This window comes from Chiloscyllium plagiosum, unplaced genomic scaffold, assembly GCF_037043375.1.
Source record: "Chiloscyllium plagiosum isolate Xiang-an unplaced genomic scaffold, Cpla_swu_hap1 HiC_scaffold_8, whole genome shotgun sequence".
In the NCBI taxonomy this organism is placed as follows: Eukaryota; Metazoa; Chordata; class Chondrichthyes; order Orectolobiformes; family Hemiscylliidae; genus Chiloscyllium; species Chiloscyllium plagiosum.
The window spans coordinates 74704965-74731395 of NW_028270146.1; the positions used below are offsets into that span (position 1 = coordinate 74704965).

Genomic DNA, 26431 nt, shown 5'->3' on the forward strand with positions numbered 1-26431 from the left:
TGTTCCAAGATATGATGCTACAGGATGGATAGAAAAGGAGGCAAGAGAGGAGGGGGGGTGGTGGTGGGGTTTTTGATAAGGGATAGTATTACAGCTGTGCTGAATTAGGATATGCCTGGAAATACATCCAGGGAAGTGATTTCAGTGGAAGTGAGAAATAAGAAAGGGATGATCACCTTATTGGGATTGTATTATAGACCCCCTAATAGTCAGATGGAAATTGAGAAACAAACTTGTAAGGACATCTCCGCTATCTGTAAGAATAATAGTGGTTATGGTAGGGGATTTTAACTTTCCAAACATAGACTGGGACTGCCATACCGTTAAGGATTTAGATGGAGAGGAATTTGTTAAGTGTGTGCAAGAAAATTTTCTGATTTGGTATGTGGATGTACCGACCAGAGAAGGTGAAAATCTTGACCTACTCTTGGGAAATAAGTCAGGGTGGTGACTGAGGTGTCAGTGGGGGAACACTTTGGGGCCAGCGACCATAATTCTATTAGATTTAAAATAGTGATGGAAAAGGATAGATCAGAACTAAAAGTTGAAGTTCTAAATTGGAGAAAGGCCAATTTTGACGTTATTAGGCAAGAAATTTCAAAAGCTGATTGGGGGCAGATGTTCGCAGGTAAAGCGACAGCTGGAAAATGGGAAGCCTTCAGAAATAATGAGAATCCAGAGAAAGTATATTCCTGTTAGGGTGAAAGGAAAGGCTGGTAGGTATAGGGAATGCTGGATGACACGGTGGGCGGCACGATGGCACAGTGGTTAGCACTGCTGCCTCACAGCGCCAGAGACCCGGGGTCAATTCCCGACTCAGGCGACTGACTGTGCGGAGTTTGCACGTTCTCCCCGTGTCTGTGTGGGTTTCCTCCGGGTGCTCCGGTTTCCTCCCACAGTCCAAGATGTGCAGGTTAGATGAATTGGCCATGCTAAATTGCCCTTAGTGTTAGGTAATAAGGGGTAAATGTAGGGGTATGGGTGGGTTGCGCTTCGGCGGGTCGGTGTGGACTTGTTGGGCCGAAGGGCCTGTTTCCACACTGTAAGTAATCTAATCTAATCAAATTGAGGGATGGTTAGGAAAAAGGAAGCATATGTAAGGTATAGACAGGATAGATCGAGTGAATCCTTAGAAGAGTATAAAGGCAGTAGGAGTATACTTAAGAGGGAAATCAGGAGGGCAAAAAGGGGACATGAAATAGCTTTGGCAAATAGAATTAAGGAGAATTCAAAGAGCTTTTACAAATACATTAAGGATAAAGGGTAACTCGGGAGAGAATAGGGCCCCTCAAAGATCAGCAAGGTGGCCTTTGTGTGGAGCCACAGAAAATAGGGGAGATACTAAACGAGAATTTTGCATCAGTATTTACCGAGGGAAAAGCCCTCCTGAAACGTCGATTTTCCTGCTCCTCGGATGTTGCCTGACTTGCTGTGCTTTTCCAGCACCACACTAATCCTGATAATGTTTCATATGATCCTTTAATCATTTGTGAGCAACCGACAAGGGAATGATTGAGGAGCAGCCTGCAAAGGGGTGGAGTGTGGAGAAGCCAATGAGCGGCAGAGGGAATGTGCATTGGTGGAGGGAGGGGGCAGGATTTGGCATCAGCCAGGTTAGGTGGGTTGGGGGTGGGGGTTGGGATGAAGAGCGGCGAGCAGACAATGGGAGTGGGTAGCCAATGGAGTTGGGGGTTGGGAAATGTGGGGAGCAGCCAATGAGTGGGGGGGGGGGGGGAGGTTGTGAGAAACCAATGGGGCAGCTAATGGGGCGGGGTGGTGGGGAAATGTGGGCAGCAGCCAATGCGGGGGAGCAGGTAATGGGGGAGCAGCCATTGTGTGTGTGTGGAGGGGGATAGTGGGAAGCAGCCAATGAGGGGGAGAGGTAGTGGGCAACAGACAATGAGGTGGAGGGGGTATGGGGAACAAATAATGGGGGGTAGGTAGCCAATGGGGTTGGGGGGAAATGTGGGGAGCAGCCAACGAAAGGGGCAGGGTGGGGCGAATGTAGGGAGCAGCCAATGAGGTGGAAGGTGTGCGGGGATCAGACAATTGGGGTAGGGGCGATATGGGGTGTAGCCAAAGGGGGGAGAAGGCAATGAGTGGGCGGGGTGTGAGGAGCAGCCAATGAGGAAGAGGGGGTGTGAGGAGCAGCCAATGAGGGGGAGGGGGAGTGGAGTTCAGTGCAGAATTGGGGAGCAGCTCAGGGAAAAGAGTGCATCCTCCCGCTCGTGGCGAGGTGATGACGTGTTTACGGAGGGCGGGGGTAGGCAGAGCTCTGCACCAATGACAGTAGAGATAAATAAAGTTGAGTTTGTTTTGAATAGCAATACATCCGGGATCTGAGCGTCCTTAGTAACGGGACTCGCCCGCTTGCCCACCCGAGAGAAGGTAGGGAGGAGGGTGAAGGGGGAGGAAATGGGCGAGAGCTCCAGGATCCGGCCCTGAGCCTGGCGGGGGAGCTCTGGGCTGGGATTAAACCGAGTCGGATCATTTTGCTGTTTACATAAACGTGAGCGAACCCGTTGGTTTGATGTCCCGCCTCTTCAGGTATTGAATTGGTGTCTTTCACCGATATTAGTAAATATCAGGAGTAAGCTCACCGGCGCCCGGGCGTGAAATTTCATGAACTTGATTTCTCCGTGTTTTATTTGTCTGTGGGATTTTCTTCACGCCTTGGCTAGGCCAGCGTTGCCCTTGAGCAAGTGGTGGTGAGTCCTAGTGGTGTAGGTGAACCCGCTGCCCTTATAGGGGTGGGTTGGGGGGAATTTCAGGGTTTTGACCCAGCAACAGTGAAGAATCAGTGATTATTTCCAAGCCATGACGACGAGTGGGAACTTACAGATGGTGTTCCCATGGTGAAGTTGGTAGAGATTTGGGATTTGGAACTGCTGGCAAAAGAGCCTGGATGAATTGCTGCAGTGCATCTTGAAGGTGATACATACAATTGTTACCATGTATTGGAGGTGGCGAGAGAGTGAATTTTTTAAGTATTGGATGTAATGTTCCTTCATTGATTGGCCTCCAAGATCCACTCTGGAACTGGAAGTTAATCCTGTGATTGGTGTTGGGATACCATGCTGTGTCCAGACTGTCAGAGTGATTGACCACTAACACCACTGCACACTGAATGCAGTGACAGAGAGAATACTGAATGGATATGTTGTCAATTAAGAGAGGGTGGTTTTGTTCTAAATGGTGGTGAGCTTCATAGGTCATGTTCGACCCTTAACCATCCAGGCAAGTGGTGAAGAGCATTCCATCATCATCTTGACCTGCACCTTATGGAAGGTGGACAGACTTCTACTGCAAGAAAGCAGGCAGTAGCGTTTGGCTGACTGTCCCTTGGCTTTGGTGATGTCTCTGTCATAACCACATAACTATATGTTTGTAGAGGTTGGAAGAGTCTGATGTACAGCTGGCATAATTGAATGATATCTGTGTGGATGAGGTGTAGTACAAGGAGTCCTGAGTAGGATGTGATGTTGGGGGAGAGACAACACTGTGATTCATTGAGCACCGCGAGACAGGTAGTATTGGGCATGATCTGAGATTTGAGACATACCAGGATTGAAGTCAATGCGAATTAGGATAAAAAAAATTTCAGTGCTTGGCAGTCATGCTATGCACAAAAGAAGACTGGCTTCCAACAACGACAACAATCATTTTAGTCATAGTGTATTGCTGCAGCAGTTTTTCAAGGCAGTACCCTCGGCTCAACCAACTGCTTCATTAATGACTTTCCTGTCATCACAAGGGCAGGAATGGGGATGCTCATTGATGATAGGCACCATTTGTAACTCCTCAGATACTGAACCAATCTATTTCCAAATGCAGCAAGACCTGGACATGATTCAGCTGATAACTAGCTGTAATATTTGCTTCCCACAAGCATTAGGCAATGACTACTCCAAGGAGAGCAAATCTAACCATTATCTGATGACACTCAATGGCATTACAATTGCCAGTGAGGAATTCAGCAATGTACTGGGTATTAACATTGATCAGAAGCTGAACTGGATCAGTCAAATGGAACCTGGAGCAGTGAGGGGACTGTGGGTTCCTCAGTGAGTTACTCACCTGATTCCCCACAAGTAAGGAGTGTGATGGAATACATTCCACTTTCCTGGATGAGTGTAGCTCAAACAAAACTCAATAAGTTCAATACCATCCAGGCAAAGGAGTCTGCTTGATTACCAACCTATCACGACTGTAAGTGTACATTTTCTTGATGGTGCAGTGACAGCAAGATGTACTATATAAAGGATGCACTGTGGCAACTTGCCAAGGTTTCTTTGGCATCATCATTCAAACCTTTGACTTCTATTAATGTGGCAACAGTTATGGGAATACTACAAGCCACACAGCATTCTAACATGGAACTATGTTGCTGTTCCTTCAGTCACTGGATCAAGAACCTGGAACTTGCTTCCAGTGCTTTGGGCCTATCTACACCATATGGATTTCAGTGAAATAAAGCTGGGGCACATCAATTTCTGGATTTATGAGTTGATTGAATGATTTGATATCTACATTTTCATTTAAGGTCAAACTTTTCATTCCCAACAGCCTTTGGGAAGTGTTGCATCACCTAATGATTCAAGCTGCCAGTTCTAGTTAATGGGTAATGTTGATTGGTAAAATCCTTTGGGACTTGTTTGAATTTTTTTAAAAGCCTTGTGTCTGTAAAATTGCATGAAGAAGTGCACTAATATTGCAGTAAGTCTTTGATTAGGCTCATAGTATTCAGCTTTGGTGTCTGTGTGGTCCAGTGGCAGTACTATACTCCTTAGATCAGGAGGTTGTGGACCAGCCAGCTACTAAGACTTGAGCACAAGGTGTTGCATGACGCTCAGTGCAGTCCTGATTGAATACTAAGACATTGGAGCTGCTGTCATTTGGATTAGGCATAAAACCAAGGGTCTTTTTTTGCCTCCTTGTAAAGGATCAAATGACACTATTTTGAACAAAAACAGGATTGTGTGGTTAGTTGTGTGCATGTAAAGCTAATTATCTGGTCTTTATGGGGTGGCACGGTGGCTCTGTGGTTAGCACTGTTGCCTCACAGCACCAGGGTCCCAGGTTCGATTCCAGCCTCATGTGTCTGCGTGGGTTTCCTCTGGGTGCTCCGGTTTCCTATCACAGTCCAAAGATGTGCAGATCAGGTGAATTAGCCATAGTGTTAGGTGCATTAGTCAGAGGGAAATGGGTCTGGGTGGATTACTCTTCGGAGAATCGGTGTGGACTGGTTGGGCCAAAGGGCCTGTTTCTACACTGTAGGGAATCTAATCTAATCACTGTGTGCACATTAGAGGGAATGTCTCTCGCATTATAATAGTGTCAGTGCTTGTTGAAAAGTAATTTAGTTAATTGGTTCCATTATTTTAGGTGATAATGGACATTGTCAGAGGCCAGCTTGATGAGATTTCACGCCCAGCATCTGATTCTCGAACTCGTCCTGGGAGCCGGGTGGCGAGCGCTGCATCACCAGACAGGCGCCGTTTGAGTGTGCGTTCCTCAGGAGCTATGGTGGTTTTAACTCCTGAACCAATTTTACCTCAGGTAAAATGCTTGCTGTTTGAAAATCAATTGTTCCCCCTCCATTCTTTCTGAATTGTTTCTTCAGGCAATCACATAATCAGAATTTATAAACATTTGGCTACAAGTGTGACCATTGGCCTGATTTTCAAAAGCAGAACAGAGAATGCTGAGGCGATGAGATTGGAATGGTGGAGGAAGGAGCTTTCATTTCAAGTTGGAAGGACATCTGGAGTTGCAAGACTCATATTCCAGAGAATCTCAAGCTCTATGGTGGTGTTCAAATTTTTGGTTATTCTTTAAAGGAGTTGTAAAGGCTAAGTTACTAATTTATTTTGTGAAATTATCAATACAGCACTTAAAGTGCAGATAGATACTGGGTAATGGTATATTTGTAAATAATTATTTTGGCAGAATTTTGTTTTTGAGGTACTGCATTTTGGTAGGAAAAATAGAGGCATAGACTATTCCCTTAACGAGGAAAGACTTCACATTTCTGCTTTAAAATTTCACAGAGGAATGTAAGAGTCCTAGTTCAGAATTCTCTGAAGGGAAACATGCAGATTCATTTGGCAGTTAGGAATGCAATGTTAACATTCATTTCAAGATGGCTAGAATACAAGAGCAGGGTTGTATTGTTGAGAGTGAATTAGGCATTGGTCAGACTGTATTTGGAATATTAGGGCGCAAACCTGCTCACATGTCGAGGGAAGGATGTGCTGGCATTGGAAGGAGTGCAGAGGGGTTTATTATAGTGTTCCCAGGGATGAAGGGCATGTCATGTGAAGAGCGGTTGAGGACTCTAGGTCCATACTTGATGAAGTTTTAGAAGGATGAGGGGTATCTCGTTGAGATACTGAGAGATCTCGATAGAGTAGATGTTTCCATTACTAGGAGAGATGAGAACCTGAGGACATAGCCTTCAAGTAACCCTTTAGAACTGAGATGAGGAGTAATTACTTCAGCCAGCAGGTGGTTAATCTGTGTAACCCATTACCACAAAGGTGTATGGATGCCAAGTCAGTGAGTGTATTTAAACGAGAGAGAGATTCTTGGTTAGGAATGGGATCAATGGTTATGGGGAGAAGGCAAGAGAATGGAGTTGAGGAACATTTCAGCCATGTTTGATGGAGCAGGTTCGATGGACTGAATGGTCTACTTCTGCTCTTACAGTTTTGTGGAGGAGAATAACTGTAAACTGAGGATATAATAGAACTGTGAACAGGACTTGGCATTGGAAAATAAAAAACCGCCTAGGAACCCTCCAACCACAAGGGATGAACTCGGATTTCACCAGTTTCCTCATTTCCCCTCCCCCCACCTTGTCTCAGTCTAATCCATCGAATTCAGCACCGCCTTCCTAACCTGCAACCTTCTTCCCGACCTCTCCGCCCCCACCCCAGTCTGACCTATCACCCTCACCTTGACCTATCACCCTCACCTTGACCTCTTTCCACCTATCACATTTCCGATGCCCCTCCCCCAAGTCACTCCTCCCCACCTTTTATCTTAGCCTGCTGGACAAACTTTCCCCATTCCTGAAGAAGGGCTTATGCCCGAAACGTCGATTCTCCTGTTCCCTGGATGCTGCCTGACCTGCTGCGCTTTTCCAGCAACACATTTTCAGATTGGAAAATAGAAATCAACCCACAAAATTGTGAAGTAATGCACTTGAGGAGGACTGACAAGACAAGGGATAACATCATGAATGAAAGGACCGTTAGAAAGGATTAAAGATCAGATGTCCCTTGGTGTGCAAATCCACAGATCCTTTAAGGTAGCAAGGGAACGAGAAAAAGTAGTTTAGAAGGCATATAGAGTACTTGCCTTTAGTCAAGGTTATGCCTTAACTGGTGTACTGTGTGCAATGTGATTGAGTTAGAGAGGGTGCAGTGGAGATTTACCAAGTTGTTGCCTGGGCTGGAAGGCCTGAGCTATGAGGACAGTTTGGAATTGTTTTCCTTGGAGCAGTGAAGATTGAGAGTGGTCTTGTTAGAGGTGTGTAAGGTCACGAGGGACATAGATTGGGCAGATAGGAAGACACTTTATCTAAAAGTAGAGGGACCAGTAATCAGGGGCATAGATTTAAGGTAAGAGGTAGAAAGCTAAGAAAAGATATAAGAATTTTTTTTAACCCAGAGGGTGGTGGGAGTCTGGAACTCACTTCATGTAAGGATTAAATCAGAAGCTCTTGTAACATTGAAGCTGATTTAGATGTTCAGTTGAATTGTTGTAGCCTTCAGGGTTGTGGGCCAAAAGTTGAAAAATGGATTTACTGCAACTGGATCTTTTTTTGTGTGGATCTGGTGGGCCAAATGGCCTCTTTTTTTTTTTAATGCTGTAAATGTTTAGGAGAATTTATTGCATGTGATGCCATGATAACAGAAATGAAGTTGTTTACAAAGAAGTGGAAAATTTTCCTTTTATTGCATAAGAATAATAGCTTGTACTTTAAAAACCTCTCACATGCTGCACATATCTACAATGAAGAAAGAATTACTTGGTGAATGGTAACACTTTCACCTCTGTGACAAAGATAGTAGGTTCATGCCCCTCTGCAGATGCTGACCCTGTAGTGCAAGGGGACTGTATGGTCATATGTCCTGTCATTTGGATGAAATTGCAAACTGGCCCATTGGAAGAGAGGACAAGCTCGAAGGAAAGAAGATAACTGAAGGGCCATTGAGATTTGAGACATTGACAGTGAGGTTGGCGAGCTGACTGTGGAGGCCACAATATGGACGGTCATGCATTTGGTTACACAAAACTTTGAATGTTCTGTGATACAAAAGTAAAATGCTGCAGATGTTTGGAATTTGAAATAAAAACAGAAAATGTTGGGAACATGCTGTAAAACTGGTTGCAAGCCTAGGGAGAGAATGGGTTCACACTTTAGGTTGATTACCCTGCATTTGGGGGTGATGTAAAAAAATTTTTAATCTGAATTAATTTTTGTCAACAGAACATCATAATCTGATTCTACCTCTGCCCTGCCCTATTTTGTTCTTTTTATGTATTTTAGACTATTTGGGACCCTTATGTTCGCAGAGCAATTAAAATGATCACCGCTGTATCAGTCTAGGAATGTATGGCTTTGTAGTTTTTACCTCACGTTTAGAAATAGCTCAATTTGGAGAAATTGAAACACTCTGTTAGGGAAACTTTGTCTATGTTTTGATTGCAGGAAAGGTCTGACCCTTTGGATAATCATATTAACTCCACGGATTCCACAGCAAATTCTTCCTTTGAGAATTTGGACAGTCAGCATGAAACCTTTAATGAGCAAGATGGAGTGAACAGTTTGGATACTGACCGTGCAGATGCCAGAACACCCTGTGAATCTAAGTTATCACCAGAGGAACATTTGGACTCCATTGTACAAGAAATGCATGTGTTGGACAAATCAGGTATCATTACTGCATATAATAGTTCAAAATTTTAATATTTCAATAGTGCCTTTTTATAACTGCTGCCTACTTTGCTTCATTAATTTTGATGCACGTAAGTATCAGGAAGAAATGTTAGCATTATCGTTAATTGTGGCCATTTGCTTCCCTTGTAGACAGGTTATGGAGATTCATTGATTGTGCACATAATATTTTGCAGATGAGGGAACCATCAATCATTTTCATTTTACTTTTGTATTTCTTCAACATAACTCTACAAGCTCATTGAATTGGAGGATGAGGTATTTTATAGGTATACTTGTATTTTATAATGTGAGAATGTGCTGGATCAGATTTCTGATGGCGGTGGTAAGAGATCAGCATTATCTCTCCTGTTTTAGCTATTGTTTCTTTTTAACTATCTAGTACCTTTCTATTCCTCTTTCTAGTCCCTTTTTGCTTTGTTATATGTTGAGTTGAATGGTTTTGTTTTAAACCTGGTGCAAAGATCTTTCTAATTATGTTTGCAATTTCTACCAGTTTTTATTTCATGCACTTCCTTTCGGCATCACTGCTTATTTTTTTTTTTAAATTACACAATATCAGGTTATAGTCCAACAGATTTAGTTGGAAGCACTAGCTTTTGGAGCGCCGCTCCTTCGTCAGGTGGTTGAAAGAGCAGAGCTCTGGAAGCTAGTGCTTCCAATTAAACCTGTTGCACTATAACCTGGTGTTGTATGATTTTTAACTTTGTACACTCCATATCGTATTTTTCTTTTTGTGTGTCTCCAATAACTTTTTGTAATCTCTATTCACACACGTTTATTGATGAACTGGATCTTATTGTATTCGGCCTGGAACCGGCCTCCAGCGTGTTGACCCCATATCGTCCTCATGATCAAAAGACACATTTCTATCTCTGTACTCTTGACTGTCTAGTCACTCTGCTGCTGAAAATTTAAATTGTGCTTCGTCACCTTTAAGACGGATGCCATGGCCAGTACTCCAATCTCACTTTTCTCCAACTTCAGGTCATCTAAGTCTCTCTTGCATACATTTCAAACATGTATCATGTTCTGTTCATCCATTAATCTGACCTACTTTGATCATACATTTGGTCTTGCTCATGCAATGCCTCAGGTTTAAAATATTTAATCTTGTATTTAGTTGGCATAAAACCCTTTCTCTTCACAATTGTTATAACTTCTTCAAGCCTGCCCTTTTATAGATCTTTTGATTCTCTGGTATCGTTTCACCCCTTGCTGCTTTCCTCAAAAATAGTGGAATCTTTGTATTAATCTGACCAGACCTAAAATGAGGTTCTCTATTTCAATCCAATTCTAGATGAAATACCCAAACTGTTAGCCTCCCAAGTGAGAAGCGATGAACTGGCTCCCATTCTTAAGGTTGATTGCAACAAGGTTAATTTCAAAGGGATTCATTTGCTTGTAGATATTTTTCTCCCAAATCTAAATAATCTTGTTTTTTATAAAGAGGGATTTTCTTGAGTTAACAATGGGTGAGTTTATTAATCAATAAATGCAAGAATAGTTAATAACACAACATGCATGCTGATAGATTAGAAAGAAATGATTTTAAAAAAAGGAAAAGTACAAAATTTTAAAATAAAACAGATTTAAGGATTAGTGTGAATTGTTTGTCAGGAGTGGATGGTTTAACATTATGGCTGTTGGGGTGGAGGATAATGTTAGTGTTGACATTGGTTGCTGAACAGTTGAGTTTGAGATTCTTGGATTTGTAAGCTGATCAAAGTTCTTGAGACCCAATTTTCTTTTTTTTTATATAAATGGCTTGTAGCACTTTGAATAAGGGAGAGTCATTACCTGCAACAAAGAGGTTACTAGGGAATAGTTCTTCGACTGTGACTATCAAAACATGCCCAGGCTCAAACACCGGCTGATACATACAGGAGTGTTCAATCCCAATAGCTCTTTCTGTTATTATTGAAACTGGCTTTTTAATCCTAGTCCTCATTTTTCTTTTTGAATAATACACAAATGAAGTCTGCAGCTTGAGAAATAATCTGTAAGGGATGGCTTGCCTTTGAGCATGATTATCGGCCTTTCATTATCTTTGTATTCGCAAGAGATTACAGTTCATTCCATTTGAACTCTCTTTCGGCACTTTAGGTGTCACGTTCCATTGATCCCTCTCTCTATCTATCTCCAGAAAGCTGCTCAATTTGCATACAAAGGATATTTCCCTGCATGGGAGAGTTTAGGTCCAGAAGGCATAGTCTAGAATAAAGTGCCACCAGTTTAAGGCTGAGATGAAGAAGGGTTTCTTCTGAGTGTTGTGATTCTTTTGAACGCCTTTCCACAGAGAGAGCTGGAGGCAGAATTCTTCTGTACATTTAAGGCTGAGGTAGATTCTTGATTAGTAGTGGAGTCGAGGGTTATGAGGAAAATGGCTGTGAGGAAGGTCCAATCAGCCATGATCCCGTTGAATGGTAGAGCAGGCTTGAGGGAGCTGAACAACCTACTTCTATTACTACTTCTTATCGTCTAGCTGCGGTCATGTCTGGCTGTGTCAGCCATCCTTTTTAAAAAAAAAGACACTTTGGAATTAAAAGTTTAAAAATTTCCACAATACTTCAGAGTTCTGACCCATCATCATATCAGTTTCTATAATTATTTTTGCTTTGATTTTCAGCTGCAGAAAAGTGCTTTACTCCTTTATTCATGGTCTCCTGCAGAACAGCACAGTTCCATCACCCCTACACTTGTGGTTGTGAGGTGACTTTCTGAATACCAACTTTGTCAAGCAAAAGCATGTTCTTCTATCTTTGGTTTTAAGTTAAATGATACAGTTCGGATAATTTCTTTAGAATTTAGATCAAATATTGCTACTCCTCATAAACAGTCTAACTAAGAATTAATGGAAATTTCAAAAGAATCATGTCTTTTTTTCCACAGAAAAGTATTGTGTATTGTGAGGATCAGTTTTCTCATGCCTGAGTATAAATGCAATCATTCCCAAGCAAAATTCATACTGATCAAACAGAAAGACCTGACATAAAAAATCAGTGAAAAATACCAAAAATGTTTAGTCAGCCAGAAATAATTTTATCTCACCAACATAGTGAACTGTGCATTTAAAAAAAAAAATTCTTGTCAGGGTAAAAGTTGCCAACACTGGTGAATAGAAAGATGTCCTGTTTCAAGTACTCAGTACTGGCACTGAAAGCTGACAAATTAAATGCTGTATACCCACCTGCTGAGTATAACACGCTTCTCTGTCTTTATTTCAGAGTTTCTATCCCCTGTGGTACAAGTGCAATTTCTTTCCCATTTCTTCTCAGCAGCTTTTTGAGCCTCTCAGTAGCATTGACAATGAAATGCTGGGATATGATAATTTTGTGCCACAAGCCTATATCCACTCTAAACTGAGTGCCAGATAAGTGTCTGCACTCCACTGGATGCAAGCAGTCAATGCTAAATTAATTTGATATGGGTTTATGCAGTCACTGTATAATGTGAACACAACAATGTGTGCTGAAATTCTTGAGTTAAAGTGTACAATGCTAAGCCAGTGTCCTGCATATAATGTAAGAATGTTCTAACCTGATTGTTTAAAAAAAAAGAGTTCCCATGGGAGGTTAGTTTCTGAAACAGTGTACCCCTTGTGAAAAAGAAATACCTTCTTGGTTGTCATGACTTTACAGGGCTCAGTCTGACAATAACTTGGCTCTAAATAGATTGTAAATTAGAAATTTGAGTACGTAGATCTAGTGTTCAATTTGTGTTATTAAATATAACAGTTGTTAAATCTCTAAGAAATTTTACAAAGGAATTGTGAGAAATATAATTGATTTTTGTAAATCTTTTAAAGTAAAATAAATAATTAATTTGAATTTGTATTATTGTTGGTTAAACCAAATGCACACTACGACTGTTGTCACATCTCAGGCTGGGTTGAAACTATGATGCCTCTTCACACTTGGTTGGCTTGTAAAGAAATTGTGGGTTTCTGCATAACAATCTTTTAAATGCAAGTGAGAGGGGAGAAATCTTACAGTTATACTGTGCTTTGCTATATCTTCAAACAGTTTACATGTGCTGAAGTATTTTTTGAAGTGTGGTCAATGTTTTAGTAATAATGCGTTGCATACATGAAGGTCCTACGATCTATAAGGAAGATGAGCATCCAATAAAATTGCTCTAAATTACCTTGGTTGAGCATTCAGTGTCAACCAAACCACTGGATGACCTCCCCGATTTCTTTTTAATAACTCATAGAATCTATTACACCCAATGTTTGCAAGGCGCTGTTGAGTTCACATCTGAAATATGGTGCATAGTATTGGTTGTCTCTGACTGACTGATAGATTGTTATGGAGAAGATAGCAGTTAATGTTGACTGTCGGTTAGCTGTTGAGCTTTGTTTAAATTTTAAACTAGGCAAGTTGACCGGTCAAAGCAATCAGTCAGTATTCTTTTGCAGTATGAATGTTGTTTTCCATTTACCTTGGTACTTTTTGCAAATTGTCCTAATGAGCAGAAAGTAAAGACAAAGTGTGTCTTTTCTCACAAATGCTGATTTTCTGAATGGTGAAAGGACTATCTGTTTGATTTTATTGTATATTTAGGTAAACCAGTATTCTTTCATTGGAATAAGGGGACTCTGCTCAAATTTAAATATGAGGAAGCCAAAAATCTATCAGAATTATGTGGTGCACTGATTTTTCCCTCTCTTTTCTTTCATTCAAAAATTCTATCTACTTCAGCTGACTGTGAAGTGGACCCAGAGAATCATTTCTCTACTGCAGATCAAACCAAACCATCAAAGGAGTCTGGTAAGACCAAGTATTTTTCCAATATTGAAAAGAAATGTAATTTAATCTATTTAGACAGACTTGGCTCATTTTATCTGTTATAAAGAAACCTAATTTTTTTTTTAGATTAGATTAGATTACTTTACAGTGTGGAAACAGGCCCTTCGGCCCAACAAGTCCACACCGACCCGCCGAAGCGTAACCCACCCCTACCCCTACCCCTACCTCTACATTTACCCCTTACCTAACACTACGGACAATTTAGCATGGCCAATTCACCTAACCTGCACATCTTTGGACTGGTGGGAGGAAACCGGAGCACCCGGAGGAAACCCACGCAGACACGGGGAGAACGTGCAAACTCCACGCAGTCAGTCGCCTGAGGCGGGAATTGAACCCGGGTCTCTGGCGCTGCGAGGCAGCAGTGCTAACCACTGTGCCACCGTGCGGTTGCTAAAAATGTTCTGCAGGAAATTATTTCAAGCAGTCTAAACTCATTTTGTAGTGTATTGACAAATTTGTCACTAAATTGACCATTGTGATTGACTTCTGATTGATTTTAAAAAATGGAGAAATTGGAATTAGTGTGCTTGCATATTTCCAAATAATGGTACCAGTTATTTAGACACTGCAGCGTCTTTGGAAAATGGGCAGTCACACTGAGATTCTGTTCATACAGTAATAATACTTAGCTTTTTGCTTGACAAATTTCTGTTTATTAATTCTGTGAGATTTCTGTTTATTAATTTAAGAATCCACATAGATAAGGGCTTTTTATGGGTGATTTTACGTTGTCTTTTGAGGTAGTGAGACTGATTACAATGAGGAATGAATTGCCAAAACACAAATACTTTTCCCTAAAAAACAAAAACAGAAATTGCAGATGCAATCAGTTTTAAAGAAGGGTCACTGGACTTGAAATGCTAACTCTGTTTTCTCTTCACAGATTCTGCCAACTTGCTGAGTTTGTCCAGCAATTTCTGGTTTTGCTTGTTTCTGATGTGTATCTGCAGTTCTTGTTTCAACAAGAATACTTCTCCCTAACCTCTCACTTGTTCTTCAGACTTTTTATATCAACAGAACTAGTAGCCCCCTACTGAATTTGGAGACTGATGATGAAGTGTGTCACCACCATAGTCAGAGTTAGATAAATCAGAGAATTTGTCATCTTCAGTTAATTTACTAGCATGTTGGCAGTTCTTTGTAATATAAATGTGCAATAAGTGAAATCACACTTTTCACTAATTTTGCATGTGGTTTTGAAATCCATAGAATGGTTCTGGATATCTGTATAAGTCAGATTTTCAAAACGTATAATTAACAAGCTGAACAAATATTGACCATTGTTTTCTTCAGTGAAATATTTTTTGCGTAAATTCAGGAGGCAATATCCAATTTTCCTGAAATCTATTATTGCTGTGTTTAATTGTGAGAGTCAATAATAGTTAATTTCCGTTTGTAAGAAATTCATAAAAAAACACAATGTGTTTATAAATTATTTGTGCAAAAGAAATTTTAAATAATTTTCTTTGTGGCAAATGTGAATGGAAGTTTTAAAAAAAAAAGGCATTATCTTTGTTTCTGATCCCATGTGGTTGTTCTGCATTAAAATAGTAGAAATCACATTTATGTTGTGTTTGGACCAAATTTTCAAATATTCCAAGTACGGTGGTCTTGCTATTGTTCTTATATTCCAGCCGTGACAAGTGGGACTTTATTGTGGACAGCTATTCGGAGGATTAAATCCTAAAACTGCAACTCCCAACACACACACGTCTACATATTTTATACTGGCTAGTAGTGTGGTGTCTGAATAATAGTCAGAAAACAATATTTTCCTGTCATTTCCCCACCCAAGATGTACATCACTATGACAGTGTGGGTTCCTTAGGATTTAGGAAACCCGGCAGTGAAATGGAGGTAGAAGCTACTATTTTGTGAATGGGTGTCTATTTTACATCTTGTGCACCAGGAAAAGCTTGAGTGATTCTTTCAAAGAGCTTTCAATGCCCTGTCTTCTGTAAATTGCAACCTCTGACTAGCCACTTTCAGGATTACTGGCTCGATTTCCATTATCGGACCTTGAACTACAGCCTGTTTGTATAGCGATTGTTGGGGAACCATTCTCAAATGTTCCTGACTGTAGTCTCCATGTTTGATTTTTCCCAAGCAGCAGCCAGCTAGCCTGTTAATTTTGGGTCATTGGAAAACGGGAGATTTTCAAAATGTGATGTCCCATTGTTGTATGTAATAAGATTCCCCCCCCCCCCCCCCCCCCACTCCATTTTCCTGGTACCTCTAGGTTTCTATTCTGTCACAGACTTTTCTTCGATCCTCAGAATATCCCAGAAGTAATGCTATGAACTTGAGATTAAGTTATTACACAAAAATAAAACTGCAACTTTTTTTCTGCTTTTCTCATAGGAGAAGAATGGGCATATGTCATTTAGAAAGGGATTTGAGAGGAAGATGGAAGATCATGCCTAATTGTTTATTGTATGCCTACTCCTCTTTCTATCTTTTATGCCTGGAACCTCATGCACATTTATAATATAGAAGTGGAGAAAGCAAAATGACAGAATTTCAGTGGAAAGGGGCAACATTTGTAATATGTTCCACTAACTAGGCCTTACTATTTCAATGAAAGGAAACAGAACAGAACAAAATAAAATAGAACTTCAACTGAGGTACACTGTATCGTCTGGTGCTTTAGTGATCATTAATGGTATATAATAAACAGACTTTAAGATAGGATTAAGTTTTGTTTTTGTTTAAGTAAGGGCTAGATTTTACCAACTCTTTTTGGCGACAGGTTGGAAAGTGGGCTGGGGAGCCTGATTTCATCCCTCCATCACGACGTATTACCTAAGGCAGGTATATCAGTGGCACAGCTACCCAGGGGTAGCCACTAGAGACAATTAAGTACCTAATTAAGGACTGCACCTTGCCTCCACCAGCATTTTACCATAGTCAGGAGTGGCACTGCTGCTTCAAAGAAAGACTTATCCAGGGGCTACTTTCTGGCCCATTTAGGAACCCCTCTGTGGCAAAGGGCACCGTCATGGTGAAGACATTGCTACTGGAACATTTATCCCCAGCCACTCCCTCCGCAGACTCCTTCCCTGACCCCTCAACAACCACCACCAACTCTGATTGCTGAGGACTGCTTGGCTAGCCCTGTTTTGCTGAATAAACCTACCTTGTCTCTAAGGATGCCTTCCTTATCCGCCCCTTCCCTGTCCTGCAAGATTTTGATGAAAAAACTTCCTCAATTGTGGTGATATTCAGCCTTTTTGTTGCTAATATAATGAATGCCTTTTCCTAGACCACAATAAGCAAGAAGATTTGGATTATAAAGCTGAAGATGCCCAACTTGAAGAGGCAATAATGAAAATGGAAAAGCTGGATAAAATTTTGGTTATGAAGCAGGAGAAAGAAAGGCAAGTGAAGAAACAAGGAGAAGAGCTAAGGAAAAAGCTTTGGGAGGAGCTTCAGGTAAATCAGCATCAAGAAACCCGTGTAAATTTCTGATCCTTTTCTATCATTTTTCTTAGTGTCATATATTGAGCAATGAATACATTTTATGTTTTTAATGTAATTTAAAAAAAATCTTTGCTTTCTATCACTGAGTTGAAAACTTCAAGAGTTTGCTGTGACAGCTAACAAGTAAATATTACTGTCTGTTCTGTCATGGTAATTCTCACATATTGCATACACTTATTTAGCTCATATTTGCATGTTTGCTAACATTGCATTAAAGCATCCAACTTAACATTTTATGCTTTCAAAATTGATTTTTAATTATAGGGTCCACTAAAGTCAAAAACAGAATGAACACTGGCCATTGAAATTAAAATAATTAAAAGTCATTCGTATTTCATACTGAAATTCCATATTTAATATCTTTGAGTCCTCTGGTAGTTGCTAATGATGTTGCATTGATGATGAAGACCTTAACTCTCTGATTAAGCATCCAGCTGATTAACATTCTTAAGTTATTGGTCCTTTGCAGTGGCCTGGGAGCCTGTTAATCTTCTGGTCCAGAGATAGAGACACTGTCACTGTACTGCAAGTATCCTGCCCCAGCTGTATACTCTTATACTTTATTTAAACAATTAACAGTGATGGTATTTCCATTGTTCTTTTATTTGGTGTTAGATAGTTCTTGAAACTGTTGTAGATGTTTCAGGAGAACACTCAAATCCCAGGGCCATAATTATTTTAAAATGAGAATAGGTCATTCAATATTCTAGCTATATCTTATTAACATGTGCTGTTTTCATGATGGGAACTGGGATTATGTAATTAAACCTAATGTTTCATCATTTAGATATTAAATATTATTGCTTTATCTTTATAGATTGTAGACTGTGAAAAACTGACTCCGTTTTATCATTACTGCCTATATTCTCTGTGAACCAATCGCACCTTTTAATCTCATTTCTCCCTTGTTCACTCTGACCTTTCAGTTGTTTCATTGCCTGTTCTCTAAGTTGGATTTACTCCGAGGTCATAAGAATTGGAATGGAAGTTTCAACAAAATTATTGTGATTTTCCTCAATCGGTGAAATTGTTTGGTTGATAACTTTGAGACTGCTGATTGGAGGCGATGAGGACAGAGCAGTATTAGAAAAGAAAAATAAAAGAATATTGCAACATAGATTGAGCACTTTTTCAAATCTAACTCTGTGCAGTAAGTTTTAATTATACAAAGAAATAGGAATGACAGGATAGAAAAGTGTATTTTATGAGAGAAACTTGGGGGATAATGTGCCCCAAGTAATTGAAGTAATTGGGAAAACAGGAGGTGGTTTCAAAGTTAATTTAAAAAATGGACAAACTTGAAATGAAAAAATGGAAAAACTAATACGGAAATAAGTGCTAGCTTGGAAGTTAAGCAATAAAATGTGTCCTCTTCTCAGTAATCAGTAGCAACACACTAAATGACTGTAAGATGATTCAAGAATATTAAATAGGGGTGCATTTTCAGCCTTACTATCTAGAAATGGTTTGTCAGATTGCATCTAATCTAATATAATCCTCTACCTTTTGCAAAATCTGTCTGGTTTCATTTCCTTATTGATGATTAATTTGTTCTAACAACACCTACTGACCAAAATTTACTGATGAAAATATAACTTAGGATATTCAATTATGGAGGCAAGTGATGATAAAACAATCAAGAGAGATAAAGTGAAAAAAAAAGACAATTGCAGCTATAAGAAGGTACTGAAAAGCTTTGAAGACGATAGAAGACTAACATATTAGACTTGTCTCACTCAAATTTGTATCACTAACATTAAGTAGCAGATTTAAAAAATTTGATCAAGGACTGTGGGTGTCACTAACTCAGCTAGCATTTTTTGTCCATCGCTATTGTCCAGATGTTAAGAGTCAACCACATTGCTGTGGGTCTGGAGTTACCTGTAGGCCAGACCCAGGTAAGGATGGCTGCTTTCCTTCCTGAAGGGCATTAATGAGTTTTTGTGTCTTTATAACATTAATAGTTGTTATATGATCACCATAAGTCTAGCCTTTTATTTTTAAATTTTTATTCAAATTTTAACACTTGCCGTAATGTTTAACACCTATGTCTCAAGAACATTAACTTGAGGTTCTGGGTTATTTTTTATGACTATAACACTGTTTGCCCAATTATGTATGCAACTGAAACAAGGATGGATCAGGCCTTCACTGATTACTCTTGTGATTCCTGTATGAGACTTACTACACAGTGACGTACTCAGACTTGAATACTCTATTCAATGTATACGACCAGTAAATTGTAGTGAAATAAAAATATATAAACAGGTGATGATAGAATAACGATATGACATAGTTCTTCTGAATGTTTTCCAGCTGTTTAAACACAAGTGATCAGCATGACATTTTCCAGAGCATCATAGAAATGCCTGACTAACCTTCGAGTAAACTATCACCCTCAGAATTTCTAGAACTACGTTTGACTTAGCCTCTTTACACAATGTGTAGCATACATTCTATACTCTGCTAAGGATATAGGGGTAGTCAGGTAGTGTGGACTCTTATTCTCAAATGACAGCTATATTAAACTATAGTGTTATGCAAGATCTGTTCACTGAATATACACTACAAAAATCTCTAGTACCCTTACTAAGCATTAAGTCCTGATCATTTGGTAGGAAAAAAGTGAGAAAGAGGCTCAGAAGAAAGCAAGCAGCAGGAATATGAACATTGGAATCTCTGTTGCAGAAAATGTAAGTGCAGGGAAACTATTTCCTATGAAAATTTTATTGCTTTTGCTAAGTACAATAATGTATAGGTGTAATTGCAGTTTTATTTATTTGCCCTTTAATTCCTCTCAGTTTGTTCAACCTTCAGATACAAAAGAATATTTATATTGAGGGTTGTAGGTAAGGAAGTTGGCTTTTTAAAAAGCTTTTGCGATGGTATTATAAATGTAATTAATTGAACTTCTTCATTTTATAAGAAAACTGATTTTGAACTGCACTTTTAGATCATTTGTCTCACAATTATTATTTATATTAGTTTAGTTATTCATTGCACAGTCCAGTTAGGTTTTAGGACTTTCTATCCTTCTGTTGAATTGCAATCCTTTTAAAGATACCCAAGAACTGACATATGATTGACTATTCACTAAGGTATGTGTATCTGCAGGATGCAGAGGATAGCAGTGACTGTCCTTGCACTGAACATTTGGACTGTTGTCCTTGCAGGATGTCAGGCGGAGCGTGGGGGCTTATCACAATTCTCTGCAGCAGTGAACTCTGCAAATAAAATATCAAGACAATTACTGGATATAGGGTGCAGCAGGCTGACATGATAGCTATAATAGTCAGTAGAGTTCCTTCTTGCACTCCATGATCACCAAACTAAACCAGCTTTGGATATGTCCTGTACCATTACCACATCCAAAACGTTCATCTATTGCTTTCTCAGCATTTTCTGCAAACATTAGAGGAGAAAAAAGTAAGGTTTCCAGTGATTTTTGAGGTGAATACCTTGTCACTGGATTTCCCCAGGTACCAGGAGGTGTCAGGTTGCCTAACCATACTTCCAATTCTCTCAAAGCTCAGGAAATCTAAGTAAGCCTGTGCAACAATGGAAACTGGTGAGAGGGAACATTTTACAAGTCAACTGCTGTGATTACAGTCAGAACTTGAAGAGGAGCTAATACAGTCTAAACTTTAGATGAGTCTGGAGTAATGGAGGAGCATGATAGCAGGGTATGATGATGTGGTATTTGGGAGCCACTTGAGAGCAAGTGTTAAAGTTTGTGTGGGTTGTTGGGGGGGAGGGAGGGTTGGGGGCACACAAGTGCCTGCAATGGGCAAAGGAAATTCCCACTATTCTGCTGAAAGGTTATAGGAGCTTAACTCTGTCTGTGTACAAATGCTGCCAGACGTGCTGAACTTTTCCACCGTTTTCTCTTTTTACTCTTCAGAGCACACCTTTTTAATCAACCCTTTGGTCCCCTTTCTAAATATCTCCTCCTTTTGCTCAGTTTTATCATCTTGTATGGCTGCATTTGTGAAGTGCGTTGTGAGTTTTACCCACATTGAATGCCTTATAAATGCAATTTTCTTTTATCAAATGCATGATTCTTGCCATACAGTCTTAGCAATAATGTTAGAATTGAATTTTGACAAGTGTTTTAGATGGAATGAAATACTTGTAACTGTAGAAGAATAATAATAGAACTTGGTTCAAATGAGCAATAAAACTGATAAATGACAAAACTTCATTTACACTTAGAATCACAGTGTGTATCAATGAAATAGTTTATTAAAATCAGAAAGCTCCAGCTGTGGTGAAAATTAAATAATGATTTTCTTTGTTTCAGAGGGAGGAATTGGTGGAGTGCCCTGAGGTGGCAGAAAATACAAAGAAGTTTCTAGCTTTGACACCAACTGGCAATGGTGAGTGGAAGGATAATCTAACGGTGTTAATTATGCAAAGTGAGATGGAGAAACCAGTGAAATTATTGTGACCATACCGCTTTTTGCCTTTGGGTACTGTTCGACATTATGAAGGAATGACATACATTAGTGAGTTTTGAGAAGATTTCTAAATCAGGTTGAGGTTCTGGATGTAGGTTTGCTGGCTGAGCTGGAAGGTTCAATTTCAGAAGTTTCATCATCATAGTAGGTAACATCATCAGTGAGCCTCTGGATGAAGCACTGGTGGCACGGCCTGCTTTCTGTTTGTGTTTAGGTTTCCTTGGGTTGGTGATGTCATTTCCTGTTATTTTTCTCAGGGGGTGATAGATGGGATCTAACTCGATGTGTTTGTTAATAGAGTTCTGGTTGGAATGCCATGCTTCTTGGGATTCTCGTGCGTGTCTCTGTTTGGCGTGTCCAAGGATGGATGTGTTGTCCCAGTTGAAGTATTTTGTAAATGACATTAGTTTTGCTTGTTGTCTGCATAGGGTCTTTCAAGTTCATTAACTGCTGATTTAGTGTTGGTGAGTTTGTAGGCTACCATGATGCCAAGAGGTGTGAGTAGTCTGGCAGTCATTTCCGAGATGCCTTTGATGTAGGGGAGAGTGACTAGGGTTTCTGGATGTGTCTTGTCTGCTTGATTGGGTTTGTTGCTGAGAAATCGGTGTCTGCGATCATTAGGTACCTGTTCTTTTTGGATACACTGTATAGGTGATTTTCCTTTGCTCTACGTAATTCCTCTGTACTGCAGTGTGTGGTGGCTCATTAAAATAATGTTTTAATGCAGCTTTGTTTATTGTTGTTGGGATGATTGCTTCTGTAGTTCAGTATTTGGTCAGTATGTGTTGTTTTCCTGTTGACGCTAGTTTGAAGTTCCCCATTGGCTGTTTGTTCTACTGCAACATTTAGGAATGGCCGTTTGTTGTTGTTTTCCTCCACTTTACTGATGGCTCTTGGGGCTCGTCATACAATTATAGGGGGAGATTTTAATTGCATTATGGACCTGGAGATAGACAGGATACCCATAGATCCAGGCATTTGGCAGATTTGAATAAAGAGATAGGATTAGTAAATGTGTGAAGGTGCCTCCACCCACAAAGCAGAGATTTCTCTTTTTATTCTAACCCACATAAGTGTCACACTAGAATTGATATGTTTTTTGCCCCCTCGACCTTTTTGAATTGCATATTATCCTGCAAAATAGGTAATGTAATAATTTCTGATCACGCTGCAGTATATATGGAAATCAACACTAGGAATAATGAGATTACCCCCCTGACATTGGCGTATGGATTCTTTCTTAATGAAGGATAGTAAATTCGTAAAATATTTCTCTCAAGAATTCAAAACTTTTTTGGAAATTAATTCAGGTACGACTAGTAACCTGTCAATGATGTGGGAGACCATTAAGGCTTATGCGCGGGGTCTGATCATTTCGTACTCGGCGACCCAGAAAAAACTAAAGGGAGAACGACAGCGTCTACTCGAGGCTTGCTTAAAGGCAGCTGAAACAGCGTACATTGATAGGCCCTCTGTTGCTAAATTACAAAGGATTACGGCCCTTGGGATAGCCCTGAATACTGCGCTCACTCAAACGGCAAAGTGGGAAATATTATTTGCAAGGCAAAGATTGAGTTTGGTGATAAGCCTGGTAGATACCTAGCGTTTCTCCCAAGGCAAAAAAAGGCCACTCAAGCTATCACGTCCATTAGGGAAAGTGCTGGTACTCTGACTCATGATCATAAAAGGATCAACACAATCTTCAGAAAGTTTTACTCTGATTTGTATAAATCGCAGGATTGTGAAGATAGAGCCAGGAAGATGCAGTCCTTTTTTAAAAGCCTGGCCTTTCCGGACTTAACCCTGGAACAGGTATCGACCTGACTGTTCCCCTAACAACCCAGGAAATACTTGATGCAATCGGGCAGCTTCAGAGCGGTAAAGCACCTAGTCCAGATGGATTTCAGATTGAATTCTACAAAGAGTTTTCAGGAGTATTAGCTGGTCCACTTACGGACATGTACAACTACTTATATAGTCAGGGCTGCCTTCCGCCTTCATTGAAAGTGCCGAATATCTCCCTCATTCTCAAAAAAAGGACCCAGAAGATTGCGCATCATACAGACCAATATTCTTGCTAAATGTAGATTTTTAAATTCTTTCTAAAACATTGAGGCTGGAGAGTGTATTGCCATATATCATAAAAGATATATCATAAAAGATGGGGTTTATCAAGGGCCATAGATCATCTAATAATATTAGAAGGGTTTTGAATGTGATTCAAATCTGTCATCAGGAAAGAATACCGGGAATAGTAGTCTCGCTGGATGCGGAGAAGGCATTTGACAGGGTTGAATGGTCATACCTGTTCTATACATTGCAAAGGTTTGGCGTTGGAAAGGTATTTGCTAAATGGGTCTCAACATTGTATAATGACCCCAAAGCAGTCGTGATCACCAATGGCTTAGGCTCGGATAGCTTCAGTGTTGGTAGGGGCTGCCGTCAGGGATGTCCTCTCTCACCGTTGTAATTCACGCTAATAATTGAGCCACTGGCGGAAGCTATACGGGCTGACTCTAATATAACGGCCCCGAGAGTTGGCACAGACAAACATAAAATTACCCTTTATGCAGATGATGTTCTCCTTTTTTTTAGTAATCCTTTGATGTCCTGATCCAAGTTATTAATTTATTTAGTGCATTCTCAGGTTACACAATTAATTTCTCAAAATCAGAGGCCATGCCGATGGGTGGTCTCACCAATATGTCCCACTTATTGGATGGATCTCACTTTCCCTTTCGGTGGTCTCTGGAGGGCTTTTTATATTTAGGTATTTTTATCACCCCAGTATTTGGCTAGCTATACAAGGCCAATTTTGTGCATCTACTAGAAAGGATAAGGCAGGACATTCAACGTTGGGAGGATCTTCCAATTTCTGGCTCGGTAGAATAGCTCTAATTAAAATGAATGTCTTGCCCTGTCTCTTATATCGTGAGAATGCTCCCGGTGATGCTGCTGAGGCCGGCACTGTGCAATTGTCTGGTTGGCTTGGTTCTTTCATCTGGAATCATAGGCGGCCCCTCATTAAGTTAAAGAAGCTACAGCTTCCATAGGCAAGGGGAGGGCTGGATTTTCCAGACTTTAGGAAGTATCAGCTGAGTTCCCTGTTAAGCTACATCGCCGATTGCGTCTCGTCTGACCTGCAATCAATCTGGTTAGACATGGAGGCTTCTCAAGTAAAGTGCCCTCTTATTAACCTCTTATTTTTAGATAAGTTGAAAGTTATTATGGACCATTGTAAAAACCCTATAGTATTAAACATAATTAAAGCCTGGAAGATAATGCAGCAAAACAAAGGTAATTCACATAAAACCTCCCCTTGTACTCCTATAATGGGGGCATGGGGTTAAACACAATTAAAGCCTGGAAGATAATGTGGCAAAATGAGGGTAATTCACATAACGGGAGATTTTATAAGAGCGGCATGGTGGCTCAGTGTTTAGCACTGCTCCCTCGCAGTGCCAAGGTCCTGGGTTCGATACTGGCCTTGGGTGACTAACTGTGTGGAATTTATACATTCACCCCGTGTCTGCATGCGTTTCCTCCCGCCGGGCAGGTGAATTGGCCATACTAAATTGTTGGCTGGCCAACTGGCTGGAGCTGGAGGCCAAAGTCTCGGCCGCTGGACAGGACTGCTCCGAGTGCTATCTTATAGGAGTCGAGTGCTGGTCATAAACCAGCTGGTGGCCGCCATGCTGTGGTACCGGCTGGTCACTTTGGTCCCTCCTCCTGGCTTTGTCAATGACATCCAGAGAACGTTGGTCGACTTCTTCTGGGACAAAATGATGCACTGGGTCGCTGCGCAGGTTCTGAGTCTCCCTATTGAGGAGGGCGGTCAGTCGCTGGTGTGCGTCCGCACCCAGGTCACGACGTTCCGCCTTCAGACCTTGCAGCAATACCTTTACGTCGAGCCTCCTCCCAAGGTGGTGCACCCTGGCGACGTATTTTTTCCGCCAGGTGCGTAACCTCAACTCCGACACGCAGCTCCTGTTCATCGACCGTGAAGGTTTGGAGGTCGCCCTCAAGACGCTGTCTGTCTTTTACCAGGACCTGATCACTGTCTGGAACATGGTCAAATCGCACCGCGCCTACCCTCCGGCAGGAATAGCGGCTGTCGTCAGGGAGCCTTTGCTCAGGAATCCGCACCTTCGTACTCTTGGGTTCGAGTGGCTGTTGGAGGGGAGGGCCGTGGCGGCGAGGGTGACCAGGGTCGGGGATGTGCCGGGGCTGGATGCTGCCGCAGGACATAGCAAGCAGGGCAGTGGTAGACATCCGGTACGTGGCCACAGCCATCCACCGCCTTAAAACGGCGGTGCTCGGACCCGACATGGAGTAAGCTCAGGTGTGCGGTGGGATCCCGTCCGCGCTCACCCCTGCCCAGACGGAATTTCACATTGGCCCCAAGGTCCCATACTTCCCGGGGGAGCCTGTGCCCCACAACCTGAGCCGCCTCCGGAATTTTCATTTTGTCCCTTTTAAGGATGTAAATAGGCGGGCCCTGTATAGACAGCTGCTGCACACCGTCCACCTCTTCTCCCTCATCCACCATTGGGACACGCCTTGGCGTACCCATTTGCCACCGGGCGGTGGGGATCCCCAGTGGAGAGCTCTCTACGCGGGAGTCCTCCCCCTTTCTCTCGGGGATCTGGGGTGGAGGGGGCTGCACGCAGCGGTCCTCTGCAACCGCAGATTGCGATGGTTCACAGACTCCCAGC

General features: G+C 41.1%; 1 protein-coding gene across 6 annotated transcripts in view; it reads left to right on the top strand.

Annotated features, from left to right (window-relative positions):
• The first annotated feature begins 2362 nt into the window (after positions 1-2362).
• The window catches only part of LOC122553719 (fibrous sheath-interacting protein 1), a 400816-nt gene continuing 376747 nt past the window's right edge, over positions 2363-26431 (top strand). For 3 of the 6 annotated variants that reach the window (XR_015757930.1, XM_043697966.2, XM_087990004.1), the window contains exons 1-7: positions 2411-2547; positions 5386-5559; positions 8720-8942; positions 13669-13737; positions 17042-17211; positions 19878-19952; positions 21560-21635. Coding sequence is in view for 5 of the 6 variants with exons in the window: in XM_043697966.2 (XP_043553901.2) it covers positions 5392-5559; positions 8720-8942; positions 13669-13737; positions 17042-17211; positions 19878-19952; positions 21560-21635 (781 nt within the window). In the remaining variant the exon portion in view is untranslated. Of the gene's footprint in view, positions 2389-2410; positions 2548-5385; positions 5560-8719; positions 8943-13668; positions 13738-17041; positions 17212-19877; positions 19953-21559; positions 21636-26431 lie in introns of those variants that run through there. The other 3 variants (XM_087990005.1, XM_087990006.1, XM_087990007.1) reach the window with 2 other exon arrangements.